Source organism: Dryobates pubescens, chromosome 30 (assembly GCF_014839835.1).
Source record: "Dryobates pubescens isolate bDryPub1 chromosome 30, bDryPub1.pri, whole genome shotgun sequence".
Taxonomy (NCBI): domain Eukaryota; kingdom Metazoa; phylum Chordata; class Aves; order Piciformes; family Picidae; genus Dryobates; species Dryobates pubescens.
Window position 1 is genome coordinate 8,011,105 of NC_071641.1, and position 13,786 is coordinate 8,024,890.

The 13,786-nt window shown below is 49.4% G+C and overlaps 2 protein-coding genes across 2 annotated transcripts in view; one reads left to right on the forward strand and one right to left on the reverse strand.

Annotated features, from left to right (window-relative positions):
- Positions 1–5,787, forward strand: part of LOC104298685 (core histone macro-H2A.2) — a 32,745-nt gene extending 26,958 nt beyond the window's left edge. Inside the window, exons 7-9 of the mRNA XM_054174701.1 lie at positions 1,747–1,836; positions 3,954–4,128; positions 5,019–5,787. Of these exons, the coding sequence (XP_054030676.1) occupies positions 1,747–1,836; positions 3,954–4,128; positions 5,019–5,184 (431 nt within the window). The 3' untranslated portion in view covers positions 5,185–5,787. The remainder of the gene's footprint in view (positions 1–1,746; positions 1,837–3,953; positions 4,129–5,018) is intronic.
- Positions 5,788–5,823: 36 nt separating this feature from the next.
- On the reverse strand, positions 5,824–13,685 carry AIFM2 (apoptosis inducing factor mitochondria associated 2). The gene is made up of 8 exons (XM_054174766.1): positions 13,444–13,685; positions 12,478–12,593; positions 10,984–11,103; positions 10,530–10,622; positions 10,121–10,229; positions 9,186–9,338; positions 7,496–7,696; positions 5,824–6,618 (listed from the first exon to the last, which is right to left on the reverse strand). Exons 1-8 carry the CDS (start codon positions 13,616–13,618, stop codon positions 6,464–6,466), a joined length of 1,122 nt encoding a protein of 373 aa, XP_054030741.1. The 5' UTR covers positions 13,619–13,685; the 3' UTR covers positions 5,824–6,463.
- Between the last annotated feature and the right edge of the window lie 101 nt (positions 13,686–13,786).

Here is a 13,786-nt window from a genome sequence, read left to right on the forward strand (position 1 = left end):
ACTAGTAAGTAGACTTGTAGTGGTTTGAGCTGAAACAGCTCCGGGCTGAGGACAGAATGAATGTACCCCCCTGACAGGCTGGACAGATGGGCAGAGTCCAACAGGATAGACCTCAGAGACCCTCAAGACCTCAGAGATCATCAAGTCCAACCTATCACCCGGCACCTCATGACTAACTAAACCATGGCTTCAAGTGCCATGTCCAGTCCCTTTTTTAACACCTCCAGGGACGGGGACTCCACCACCTCCCTGGGCAGCACATTCCAACGGCTAACAACTCTCTCGGTGAAGAACTTTCTCCTCACCTCCAGCCTAAACTTCCCCTGGCACAGCTTGAGACTGTGTCCTCTTGTTCTGCTGCTGGTTGCCTGGGAGAAGAGACCAACCCCTTCCTGTCTACAACCACCTTTCAGGTAGTTGTAGAGGGCAATGAGGTCACCTCTGATCCTTCTCTTCTCCAGGCTAAACAGCCCCAGCTCCCTCAGCCTCTCCTCACAGGGCTGTGCTCAAGGCCTCTCCCCAGCCTTGTTGCCCTTCTCTGGACACCTTCAAGTGTCTCGATGTCCTTCCTAAACTGAGGAGCCCAGAACTGGACACAGGACTCAAGGTGTGGCCTAACCAATTCAGAGTCCAGGGGCACAATGACTTCCCTGATCCTGCTGGCCACACTCTTCCTAATGCAGGCCAGGATGCCCTTGGCTACCTGGGCACACTGCTGGCTCATGTTTAGGCAGCTGTCAATCAGCAACCCCAGGTCCCTCTCTGTTTGGCTGCTCTCAGCCACTCTGACCCCAGCCTGTAGCTCTGCCTGGGGTTGCTGTGGCCAAAGTGCAGCACCTGGCACTTGGACTTATTGAATGTCATCCCACTGGACTCCACCCATCTGTCCAGTCGGTCAAAGTCCCTCTGCAGAGCCCTTCTAACTGACCAACATCTGCTTCCAACTTGGTCTCATCTGCAAATTTGCTGGTGACTGACTCAATGCCCTCATCCACATCATCAATGAAGATATTAAAGAGGATGGGACCCAGCACTGATCCCTGGGGGATGCCACTGGTGCCTGGCTGCCAGCTGGCAGTGGCACCATTCACCACCACTCTCTGGGCTCAGCCTCCAGCCAGTTCCTAACCCAGCTCAGAGTGCTGCTGTCCGACAGCGTGGCCAGCAGTTTGCTGTGGGGGATGGTGTCAAAGGCCTTGCTGAAGGGTTGGATGCAATGATCTTGAAGGTCTCTTCCAACCTGGTATATTCTATGTATGTATTCTATGAAGTCCAGGTAGACCACATCCACAGCCTGCCCCACATCCACCAGGCAGTCATCTGATCATAGAAGGAGCTCAGGTTGGAGAGGCAGGACCTGCCCTTCCTAAATCCATGCTGGCTGGGCCTGAGCCCTTGGCCATCCTTAAGGTGCGCAGTTATTGCCCCCAGGATAATCTGCTCCATCACTTTCCCTGGCACTGAGGTCAGGCTGACTGGCCTGGAGTTTCCAGGTTCCTCCATCCTGCCCTTCTTGTGGATGGGGACCACATTGGCAGTTTCCAGTCACCTGGGACCTCACCGGTGAGCCAGGACTGGAGGAAAATGATGGAGAGCGGCTTGGCCAGCTCAGTAAACATAAACATTGTCTGTTGCTGATAGAGGGGAAACAGGCTAATAGGTGTACAGTGTTCTTTTAAATGATGTAGAGTTGTTTCTTCACAATGATCCCTCAAAGCCAAGGCCTTTTGCTCTGTGTCCTTGCAGGCAAGGCTTTGGAAAAAGCTGGAGGGAAGGAGTTTTTAGAAACAGTGAAAGAGCTTCGCAAATCTCAAGGACCTTTGGAAGTGGCTGAAGGTAAAAAAAAGACAACTGGGCTCTCTTTTTGGCAACAACTCCCTTCATATGTTGTTTTCTCTGGGAGTTCTGATCTGGTCTTGGTTATAGATGCACCATTGCTTACGTGATGTGAATGCTTCTGTTTCTTCTGCAAAGCTGCTGCTGCTGCTGTGGAGTGCCTAAAAAAGGGAAAAGAAGATACCTGAAGGGCACTGCCTTTGGGCTTCACAGTGTCACCATAAGTTACAGAGGGCTGATTCATTTCTTCTGGGCAATTTCTGGCTGTGTGAATCCAAATGTTAAAGAAAACTTGTGCTGTCACCTATGTCCAAGGTGCTGTGTCACCTTTTTTGCACAAGAGACTTCGCTTCACTTTTGCATTGCTTCAACCATCTGTGCCCTAACATCAGAGTAGACTATTTGTCTCTGTTGGAATCACTGCCTAACGAGAAAACAGGCTCCTCTTAGGCTGTTAAGCAAGTCCCAGGAAAGAAGATAATCTCAGTTTAAGAGAAGGGCCACAAAGATGATCAGAGGGCTGGAGCTCCTCTGCTATGGAGACAGACTGAGAGAGTTGGGGCTGTTGGGTCTGGAGAAGAGAAGGCTCTGAGGAGACCTCATTGTGGCCTTCCAGGATCTGAAGGGGGCTACAAGAAAGCTGGGGAGGGACATTTTATGGTGTCAGGGAGTGATAGGACTTGGGGGGAATGGATCCAAGCTAGAGAAGGGGAGATTTAGATGTTAGGAAGAAGCTCTTCACCATGAGGGTGGTGAGACACTGGAACAGGTTGCCCAGGGAGGTGGTAGAATCCACATCCCTGTAGGTTTTTAAGGCCAGTCTAGATGTGGTTCTGAGCAACCTGATCTAGAGTGAGGTGTCCCTGCCCATGGCAGGGGGCTTGGAATTAGATGATCCTTGAGGTCCCTTCCAACCCTGACAATTCTATGATTTAACAGGATGTTTGCTCTCAAGCCCTGTGTTGTGTTGCTGTGTTTGAAATTGCCCCTTCTACTGATTTTGAGGCAAGCAGTAACAAATGGCTGGTAACCACTGGAGATCTGCTGCAAACACTTGAGCTCCAGCCTTATGGGCTTGAATCCAAGTGCTGCTCACAGGATACCTGTGGTGTTTTCAGTCAGTTTAGACTGGTGATTAGAAAGAAACTTGACAGTGAGGGTGGTGAGGAACAGGTTGTCCAGGGAGGTTGTGAATGTCCCCTCCCTAGAGGTGTTCAAAGCCAGGTTGGATGAGGCCTTAAGCAACCTGGTTTAGTGGAAGGTGCCCCTGCCCATGGAAGAGGGGCTGGAACTAGATGATCTTCAAGGTCCATTCCAACCCTAACCATTCTGTGAATCTATGAGTTGGCTCCCTATGGTCAAAGGCCTGACATGCCTCCTGGTTGAAATGAAGTGGCACAGTGAAGCATTAGACAGAATTCCTCTAAGGTGGGGGTGGACAAGTGAATAAATACAAATCTTTCATCCTTGGGCATTAATTGCACAGCTAATTTTGGGGTCTTTAACTGATGCCATGCTGTGGGCTCTGCAGGTCCTGGAGAAATATGAGGCTCTCTGCAAAATGAATGTGAGTTTCCTAATTGGACACAGCTGATGGAGACTTTCAACAAACATATTTGCTTTTCATGTCATTGTCTGAAATCACCCAGCTGTGAAGTGGGTCTGTTACTCTCTCACACTCCAGAGCTGTAATGATGATGCAGGATATTTGTGCAGAGCATTCAGATGAGGTTGTGATAGCACTGCAGAAATGTCTGTTGGAGGATTAACGACCCTGTGTTGAGTTTTGAGGGCTTTATACTTTGCATCAAAACACATCCAGAGGCCACACTGAGTGAGAAGGCTCTAAACTGTTATTGAATGGCTGTGTGCTAACCAAATGAGGCTGGGGGGTGGTTGTTGGGGGGGTTTTTTTTTGGTCTCTGAAGAAACAATGATCACAGAGGTAATGATGAGACAGTCAGATTGTGATTGCAAGTGAGCCATATGGGGCACTCTTTTATTTGCTGATGTATTTCTTTGGAGAGGTGATGTAATTAAGAAAGTACATTGGGTTGAGAGGTTGTTGCAGGGTGGTTTCTGTCCAAAACTAAATGCAATGTTTTCATTTGTGTTAGCTGCACTTACTCAGTCTAGCGGCCTAGCAGCAAAGTTTGTCATCCACTGTCACATCCCACAGTGGGGCTCAGACAAGTGTGAAGAGCAGCTTGAAGAGACTATAAAGAACTGCTTAACAGCTGCAGAAGACAAGAAGTTGAAGTCTGTGGCTTTCCCCCCGTTTCCCAGTGGCAGGTAAAGCTCTTCTTGCATGAGAGGCTTATTTATGTGGTATCCACTGGTGTAATTAGCTGTCAGAGAGCTGCTGATGTGATAGAGAGGTACCCTCTGCTCCATGGCACAAAAGGGGCTGACCCTGCTTCCAGTCAGTTCCATCTGACACCATGCTTCTCCAGATTAAAGGAGCATGAAGTGCAGAGTTCATGTGGAACAGGCAGAAAGGTCTTCTAGAGAGAAATTAGCTAACCCACAGGAGAGCAGAGTGGGCTTGCTGTGGTTATTACTTTGCAGCAATTTTCATTCTCTTTGGATGGGCCTACACCACCTCAGCTTTTATGTGCCTTCATTTTGTTGTGGTGAAGCTCATTAAAACCTCATTCATGCTAATAAGCTTATAGCAGTGTAATAGTGAAGGTAAGTAACAGCTGACACAGCCTGAGCTAGGTGAATGTGGGGCATTCACTTAAATCATCCCAAGAGTATATATACTAAACAGATTGGTCACACAAAATCACAGTATGTTAGAGGTTGGAAGGGTCACAAAACACTGGAACAGGCTGCCCAGAGAGGTTGTAGAGTTTCCTTCTTTGGAGACATTCAAAACCCACCTGGATGGGTGTGTTCCTGTGTGACCTGCTCTAGGTGATCCTGCTCTGGCAGGGGGGTTGGCCTAGATGATCTTTGGAGGTCCCTTCCAAGCCCTGCCATTCTGTAACTGTGAAAAGAGTCTGTGCCAAGGAGGCTATTGCAGCAGCAGATGAATATTGCTACCAAAACCTTGGGTTTGCTGTCTGGGACTTGCACGTTGCAAAACTGCAGCTGCCGTGGCCTGTTCCTTTCGGCACCACGTGGGCAGAATGCTGACACAGGTGACTGACGCTTGTTGTCTTCCTCTTCCCACCTAGGAACTGCTTCCCAAAACAGACAGCAGCCCAGGTGACTCTAAGAGCTATTTCCACCCATTTTGATGGCAGCAGCTCTTCCTCCTTGAAGAACATTTACTTTCTGCTCTTCGACAGTGAAAGCATCGGCATCTACGTGCAAGAAATGGCCAAGCTAGACGCCAAGTAGCAGCGGCAGCCAAATGAAACTTTATTTTTCAACAAACTTGAGTAGCATTAAAAAAAAACATTAGAGGTGGGTTTTATTTTTTCAATGTGATGAGAAAGGGGAGTGGTAGTAGTGTGATGTGTTGTGACTTGATGAAGAGCTGTGCCTAGAGATGAGAGGGGTGTAGTCCGATTTCTTCATGCTGTCAGCATCCTCTAGCCATTTATATCGCCCTAAGCACTTGAGTTGCCATCTCTTTTTCAGGAGTTTGTTTAGTGGCCCTTGTTCCTTTAGTTTAGAAGTTTTTTAAAGAGTAACCTCATTTTAGATTTGTAGTGATGAATTTTTCACACACACACTTGAAAGACAGCTCTTAAAAATGTTCTGCTCCCTTTACCCCTCCCTTGAGGGTAGAGGGTAAACATCTGCCTCCAGCCCAACAGTGAGAGAGGAAAAGGATTTTACAAGTGATGCATGAAGAGCTTCTGTTCTGCTTTTAACTCACAATAATCTCTGTAATTACTGAGACTATTTCATGGTGATTTTGTTTGTTTTATAAGAAAAAAAGAAAAAGATGTGTCAAGTGTGGTTATTGTTCTAAACCCAACTTTTGCTGTGGGAATTTCTTACCTAAAGGGGGGGAAAAAAAAAGAGAAGGGATTAAAAATCAAACCAGCAGCATCTGTAATTAAGAGCTTGGTATCTCATACTTAGCACACAACTAACCAGCTCTTCTGGTTGAAGTATAGTGCTATAGGTGACATGATTGAAGCTGCTGTGGAGATGTTGGCACAAAGCTGCATTGTATTCTGTGGAGTTCCAGGATTACCAGAGCCTGGTGAAGGCTTCAGGCAGGCTTTCCCTACCGAGGTAATGCTGTAAGCCCCTCTGCCTGCACTCTGCAGAGCAGATTCCAGATCTGGAAGAGGCAGGTACTTTCTAGCAGAGTAGGGAAAACCAGGGCAAAAGCCACATAACAAACAAACCACAGAGATTTGGGAAAGGGCAATATTTACTGTTAAGGTAATCAAGGTAAACAGAGGTTCTTGCTCAGAGCTACCTCAGCAGGGAACTCAAACATTCCTTCCCTGCCTTTTATCATGACAGCTTCTGTGCACTTCACTGGGAGAGTGTCTCCTTCCCCATTAGAGTGAAGCAGAGCACCCCTTGAGTGCAGCACGCTGACAGGTGGCTTTAGGCAGTGCTGCAGGAGACGGTTGCAGTCTGTCCAAGCAAGAAAAGTGCACCCTCACCCTCTTCCAGTTGCTGTGTTCCTTGCTGGTTTGGTACTGATGCCCTCTTAAGAGGGCATTCTCTGCCCCATGGTCTTCCAGCTCTTGTAAACAAAGAGGTCCCGGCTCTTTGCAATGGTCACCAAGAGGCGTCCCACATAGTAACCATTCAGCTGGCCTACGCCATCATTCCTGCCCATTGAGAGCAGGAATGTGAGTGACCCTGGAAAGAAGATGAAGAGGTTGATGTTAAGCAGCTTCAGAGCTAAGTATCAGACCCAGCTATATGTAGGTGTTGCACTTCCTCCAAACCCTCTCTTCTCAGCCCTCCCCTCCTACCCCCCTGTACTGCTAAGCACAGGACCCATGTGCTGCCTGACCAGGAGAGAGGCAGGTCCAAGGAGAGCTACTCGCAACTCCTTTCTACCATCTGCTCTACCTCTTGCAGAAATGGGATTGCTGAAGGATTGGGCTGTCTGGGTGCATGCTATAGAATCATTCTGCCCAAGAGGGAGTGCAAGAGGTAAGCAACAAAATTGAAGCAGAAAGAAATGTCAATAGGTGAGGCAGCCTTTAAAAACCAGACTGCTGCCCAGATGTCCTCCATCCATGTGGAACAGTTTGCAGCATAGTGATGGTAAGTATTCACACCAGCTGTTTCTCAAAGGGACCCATCACCTAGCTAAGGTTTTGAGATTAGAGTGTTCAGTTTGTGTTTCACAGAATGGTAGGGGTTGGCAGGGACCTTTGAAGATCACTGAGTTAAACCCTCCTGCCAAAGCAGGGAGAAAGTGAAGTCCTGTCCTTACTCCTAAGATTCAACTGGACAGTAAGCAATGTAAAGAACAGGGAAGTAGTATGGAGAGCAGATCAGGAAGACAGTGAAGAAAGTACACATTGCATCCATAGCATCACACAGGTAATTAGCACCTACAGTGTCTCTGCCAAGAATTAAGATGAAGCTTGAGGTTTAAGCTTATATAGTCGGCCTCAGCTGTGAGTTCCTAAACCTCTAATCAGTGTTCCCTACAAGTTCTGAGCTACACATGTACAAAAAAGCAGCCCACGAGCTAAGGCTGGGTGCTAGGAGTTTACTTTACCTGGTTCATAGGTTTTAAGACACTTATTTGCCAGGCTGTTGTAGATGTTTGTCACCACAACGTTGGCATGGAGCCCAGCATGGTAGGCCATCTTTGGTTCCTTCACATCCGCACAGTCCCCAATGACATAGATGTTCTCGTAGCCTTCCAGCTGGAGGTGCTTGTTAACTTTCAAAGCACCATTCCTTGCCATCTTGTCCCCTGTTTTGACAAACAGCAACTCCTCAGAAGGAGCTTTGCATTGCTTGTTGTGGCCTGAGAGCCCCAAAAGCTTGGTGATGATGTCAAACGTGTCACTGACACAGAGTGTGGATTTTTTCACCCTCTTTTCTACATGCCAGGGAAGAGATGCTCTTTGCCTTGCTGTAGTTTATTACTGCAGTCTCATGCAGTGCATCATCCTCTACTATTTCAGTAGAAACATAGATTCATAGAATGGTTTAGGTTGGAAGGGACCTTAAAGATCATCTAGTTCCATGGGCAGGGACACCTCTCAACTAGACCATGTCACTCAAAGCCTCATCTGACCTGGCCTTGAACAACTCCAGGGAGGAGGTACCCACAGCCTCCCTGGGCAACCTGTTCCTATGTCTTGTCACCCTCACTGTAAAGAATTTCTTCCCAATATCCACTCTTAAGCTGCCCTCCTCCAGCTTCAGTCCATTGCCCCCAATCCTATCACTACAAGCCCTTGTAAAAAGTCCTTTCCAGGCTTTCATGTAGACCTCCTTCAAGTACTGGAAGGCTGCTATAAGGGCTTTCTGAGCCCCCTTCTTTTCTCCAGGCTTAACAGTCCCAACTCTCCCAGCCTGTCCCTATAAAGTAGGTTTTCCAGCTCTCTAATCATCTTTGTGGCCCTCCTCTGGACCCATATCCCTCTTATGCTGGGGACACTAGAACTGGATACAGTACTCCAGGTGGGGTCTTGCCAGAGCAGAGGGGCAGAATCCCCTCCCCTGCTGCTCTCACTGCTTTTGATGCAGCCCAGCACACAGCTGCTGAAGGATTGGGCTGCCAGTGACCACTGCTGGCTCACGGGGAGTTTGTCACCAACTGACACCCCCAAGTCCTTCTCCTCCAGACTGCTCTCGAGCCATTCCCTCACCCAGCCTGTATTTGTGCTTGGGATTGCCCTGACCCAGCTGTAGGACCTTGCACTTGGCCTTGTTGAACTTCATGAGGTTGGCTTGAGCCCCCTTTTCAAGCCTCTCCAAGTCACTCTGGATGGCATCCCCTCCCTCCAGCTTGTCAATCAGACCTCATCAAGAAACATTAAGAACTAGTGTAGACACCCTGGGAAAGAGACCGTCTCATGGTCACACTGCTCCATATCTGTAGTTCCATAACTGAAACTGAGCTAGAAGAGGATTCAGGCTGAAGATGGAGCATTGGATAACTAATTGGCCAAACACCCTGTGACACTGATGCTGAATGTGCTGAGCCTGTTCTTGTTCCTTGGAGGTATCAGCAGAAGGAGCTGGAGAAGAATGTTAGCCACTTAAATCTATGGTCTGTAACTTTCCAAGAGTCCCATTTCACAGCTAAATATTTAATGTGGTATTAGAGCATTTGCTGTGTCACACAGTAACCACTGCAGGTTGTGTAAGGTTGATTCCAAACCCCACAGTACTCAAGTGCGAGACACTGAGGAGTTGTGTGGCTTCTCCCCACCCCGTGTTTGTTCACTTACCAAATGCAGTGGCATATGCTGAAGAGTTAATCTTTATCCCTGTGCACAAGACCACCATGTCCACAACCACCTCTGTGCCCTTTTCTGTCCTTACTACTGTGTCCTTCTGGAACTGGTTGGGCGTGAGGCTCTCCACACTGTCGACCTTTTCACCTGTAGTGACAGAGAGGCCTGAGCGGCAAGACCTTTACTAGGCTGCTGTCTCCAGCTAGCCCAGATGTATCTACAGAAACAGGAACTCAAAGGGAGCCATGCTTAACTGGAAAGAGAACAGCAGAAGATGCTTTGGCTAGAGGAGGGGCAGCTTAGAGAGCTTCAGAGTCTAGCTCTGTTGTGGTTTAATGAGCGGACAGGTTGCTCTGTTGCTCCTGTCACACACATGGATTGGATAGCACTGGAAAGTTTAAAGGGAAAGGCTACTTACAAACTGCAGTGCTACAAAGCATATAAAATACAAAGAAAGCCATAGTCTGGGCTTAACACAGAAGCTCATTAAGCCCAAGCTTCACACAAACCTCCCTCTATACCAGGCCAAGAAAACCCAGGTTTCCATGGTCCCCTCCCTACCAAGGCTCTCCACCCTTCCTACTACCACTCCATTTGTGACGCAGCACAAAATTCAGCTTGGCAACTCCAGGCACCACTTAAGCCACTCCAGGCCTCATTGGCAGCATTGCCAAGGTCGGCCAAACCTTAAGCTCCTGCCAAGGAGATAGGAATCTGCTCATCCTTCCCAGGAGGAGAAAGGGAAGGAAAAGAGGAGAAACGAACTTTGCAGCCAAATTCATAGGGATGCAGGACTTGTGGGAATGACATACAAAGATCACACTTTCCAGTACACCTCCTGGACCCTTCTAGCTTCTGGGGTCTGTAACTCTGAGGCTAATGCCTTTAAGAACACCACAAGCTCTTCAGAGGCCTTGTTAAGTGCCTACCTAGTAAGAGGTGCACTCCTTTTCTGAGGAGAATCTCTTTCACCTCCTGACGGACGCTATCGAGCAGCTCCGCGTCAGCTAGTGCAACTTTTGAGTGAACCAGGGTGACCTGTTGGGGACAAAACAGCCAACAGGATTTGCTGTGTGCCAGGCAGGATCAGCTCTAAGCTAGATTCCTTCTGCCCCACTGAATGCCTGCAGGAGAGTGAGCCAGCGAAAGGCATCCAGCAGCAGTAATTGCTGGTGACAGGCTGAAGGGTGCTCTTCGAAGAGGAGGCAGTGGGGGTGAAGGCTGCCATTGCACAGAAACTCCTGATCTGCAGTCATCTCAGCTACTTCCAGCAGGACCATCACAGGAGAACACTCTCAGAAACAAGGATGAAGATAATTGTAACTAATATGCTACTACCTCTTTGGCTGGGTACTCTGTTTTGATCTCTGCAGCCATCTCGACCCCAGCAGCACCACCTCCCACTACCAGGACACGCTCTGATTTCTCAATCTTGAAGAAAAGGAGAAACTCAAGTTACAAAAGAACTGTTACATGCAGGAAGTCAGACACCTTCAGCCACTCTGAACAGACCTTCCTGAGATACAGCCCTGGCCCAACAGCAATAAACCACCTAGCTGGTCAAGAAGAAACACAAGAACCCCTCTGGTCTTCAGGTGTGCACTGTAACACTGTTGAGTCTGTCAGGCTTCCCCTTGTGCAAACAGCTGGGGCATGTTCTTTGTCCCAGATGATCTCTGCAGGCATCATGGCTTCTTGTTCTTAGATGATTCCAGGTACCCATAGTGGTGTCTGGGACAGGGAGGTGGAACAAAGGCAGGCAAGCTTCCTAGGAAATAAGCTGATTCCTCACCTCCTTAACTATGTCTTCATAGGTCTGGATGGCACCTTCCATGTCAATGACTTCATTGAACTTCCCAGGGAATGGCCCATTGCTGCCTGTTGCAAGAATGAGGTGGGAGTAGTGAAGCTCCTAGGATGGCAGAAGGTGAAACAGGATGTTAGACCTCTTAAAAACACAGCCTAGAACACAGTAGTTGCCTCCTAGGTACTCAGAGTACCTCCTAGGTACTCTTCACTCATCCCACCTCCACCAGCCCCTGCTGATAACTAGGAAAGTTCCAGCTAGTCAGAGACACTTCAGGAATAAATCTCATTCAGGTGGTACCAAGTAATTGCCTTCCTTGGGTTTGGGAGAAGCACTATTTTTCAGGTGAGCTAAGAGCTTTAAAGCAATTACCATAAGCTTACAGTTGTGCCAAATACTGAAGCTACTGTCACAGCTGGCTCCGAAGACTTCTCTCCTTTACCCTTTTCTGAACAGGGATGAGATGCTTGGATTGAAAAGGCACCAGAGCAGCTGCCCCTGTTTCTTCCTGCAGTTAGATAAGGATCTGAGCTCCAGGGTTAACTGTTGAGCTCTAAATACAGCTCTAAGAACAAAAGCTCATCTGAGCACTAGATGGGGCGCAGTGTTTAACGCACACTCGCATCCCAACACAGCTAAACAGCCACAATCAGTGCCTGCAGGGAAAGACAATCTCTGACACCAAGCTCTTCAGGACCACAAAATGCTCCAGTCCTTCCCCTCACTGTGTCTTGGTTTTAGAGGAGAGGGCTGGCAGCCTGCTTCTCACTGGGGCAGCCCTCTGTAGAGGCAGTTGGTTTCATTCTTCTCTACCTTTTAAGAGTTACAGGACAGTATTAGCATGAGCATTTGTGTATCTGGGCCACATACGGCAGAAACCTAGAGGAAAGCAGTCAGTGGGTTCCCAAAGACCTTGAGTGGTGGCTAGGCATTTCAGGCAAGTTGAAGGGTACCTCAGAAGGGAGCCCTGTTGTGGCTGTGAGCCCTCAGCCCCGGGTAGTGGATCAGTCATGGGTGGCGTGCTCAGCTGACCCACGCTGTCGGAAACGCGGGGGTGTTTGCCACAACTGAGCAGCATTTCCAGCTCTCCTCCAACGGGAGAGCAAAGGTCCAGTTTGTTTTGCTCAGAGCGTGACTCAGTCCTGCACAACCCCCTCGCCCCTCCTCTGGCAGATGAGAGTGGACACTCCTCTCCCTGCTCAGAGGCACATTTTCTGTAGGTGTCCTTGTGGCCCCTCTCATCTCACTCTTTCCCCACCCCCAGAGGACTCCAAACCTAAATTCCAAGTCACTTCTCCAACCAGGCCTCACCAGTCAGAGCCAGCATAGCCTAGAGTTGCAGTACTGTGTTCTCACATCCACGGCATAGCTGAAGGAGGAGAGATTCACAACACACCCTGCCGAAGGCTGACTCTCCACATCAGCAGGTGAGCTCATAAGGCAGCCAAGTAACTCCCTGAGATTTATTACACCACCTACCTCACCATCACTCAGCAAAACTTGTTGCCTCTCAGGGTCTACACCAACCACCTTGCCTTGTCGGAAGCTGTCCCCAAAGGTAACAGAATAGGAGATGAATGTCTTCTTGGCAAAGCCTGTGGTAAGAGCAGACATCAGGAACAGGATCTTCATCACCCTTCTTCCCTTCTCCCCTCCCACTTGCCCTGCTCAGATGAGTATTGTATGCACCTGGGATCACAGGCTGGGCCTTTGCTCTGCCTTATCTCTGCCCAGCAATGAGCTTCAGAACCTCTGCCTAGGATTTGGTGACAAGAGCAGCTCCTTGGAGGCCAGGTGACACCCTCACAACTGGATTGCCGCTCTTTGCTCCCCATACAGAATCTCCTCTACTGGTTTGCCTGTAAGTGCTCCACTGTGCAGAGCATTTTAGCCAGGATGTCAGAGGCATTTTGTCAAGCCAAGCTTCTAACATTCTTTTGATGCTTGTTTCCAGCTTTGAACATGAGATTTTTCCCCCAGGTTAGCCCAGTCTCCCACGTGAGATCCCAGGCAAGAGCGAGGAGCTCGCCCACTGAATTTTTTCATCCGGAGCTGATAGTCCAAGTGCCAGATACAGAAAAACACTGAACCACTCCCTTCATCTGCTGCTTAGTCACCTTCTAAACTCTTGAAGTGAAAAAATAAATAAATAAATAAATCCAACCCAAAACCACCAACAACCTCCCCACCATCTGAGTAGTTTTTGCTCAGTTTTCCCAGTGGGCACGCAGTTAGCTTAACACAGATGGTCTGTGGGTCCTTCCCTGAGCCAAGGATTTGTTTTCCAGATGGAAAACACCAAGTCCTTCACCACTGCTGCAGCGGAGGAGGCACTCTCAGTTCCCCGTCCCTCGCTACTCCCCGAGCACCGCCGAGCTCCTGCCCTCCGCCAGTGGGGTCTCCACGCCGGGGGGAAGGCGGCGTGGGAACGGGTGAAGCCCTTACCGCTCTCCACGGCGGCACGAAGGGCAGCCACGTTGTGATGGAAAGCATCCTTCATGTCCACCAACACGAACGGGATGCCCCAGGATTTGAGCAGGCTGGCGGCCGCTATGCCTCCGAAGCCACCGCCGACCACCACCACCCGCACGGAGCCATCCAGGGACAGGCGGGAGCCCATGGCGGCCGGCACCCCTAAGGAGCAGGAAGAGGACCCGCGGCAGCCGCCCGCCCCCTGCTCGCTGCCCGCCTCTGGCCGCGGCGGGAGGAGCCGCGGCGACCGCCCCGATAAGCGGCGGCAGGGCGGAGCTGGCTTGCTCCTGGGCTGCCCGCAGCCTGCAGACCTCGG

Coding starts and splice junctions, on each gene's coding strand:
- AIFM2 (XM_054174766.1), bottom strand. CDS start 13,618: ATGGGCTCCCGCCTGTCCCTGGATGGCTCCGTGCGGGTGGTGGTGGTC. Junction 10,230..10,529: donor CAGAGTACCCAGCCAAAGAG/GTAGTAGCATAT, acceptor TGTCCCCAACAG/GTCACCCTGGTTCACTCAAA. Junction 6,619..7,495: donor TCTTAAAACCTATGAACCAG/GTAAAGTAAACT, acceptor TCTTCTTTCCAG/GGTCACTCACATTCCTGCTC.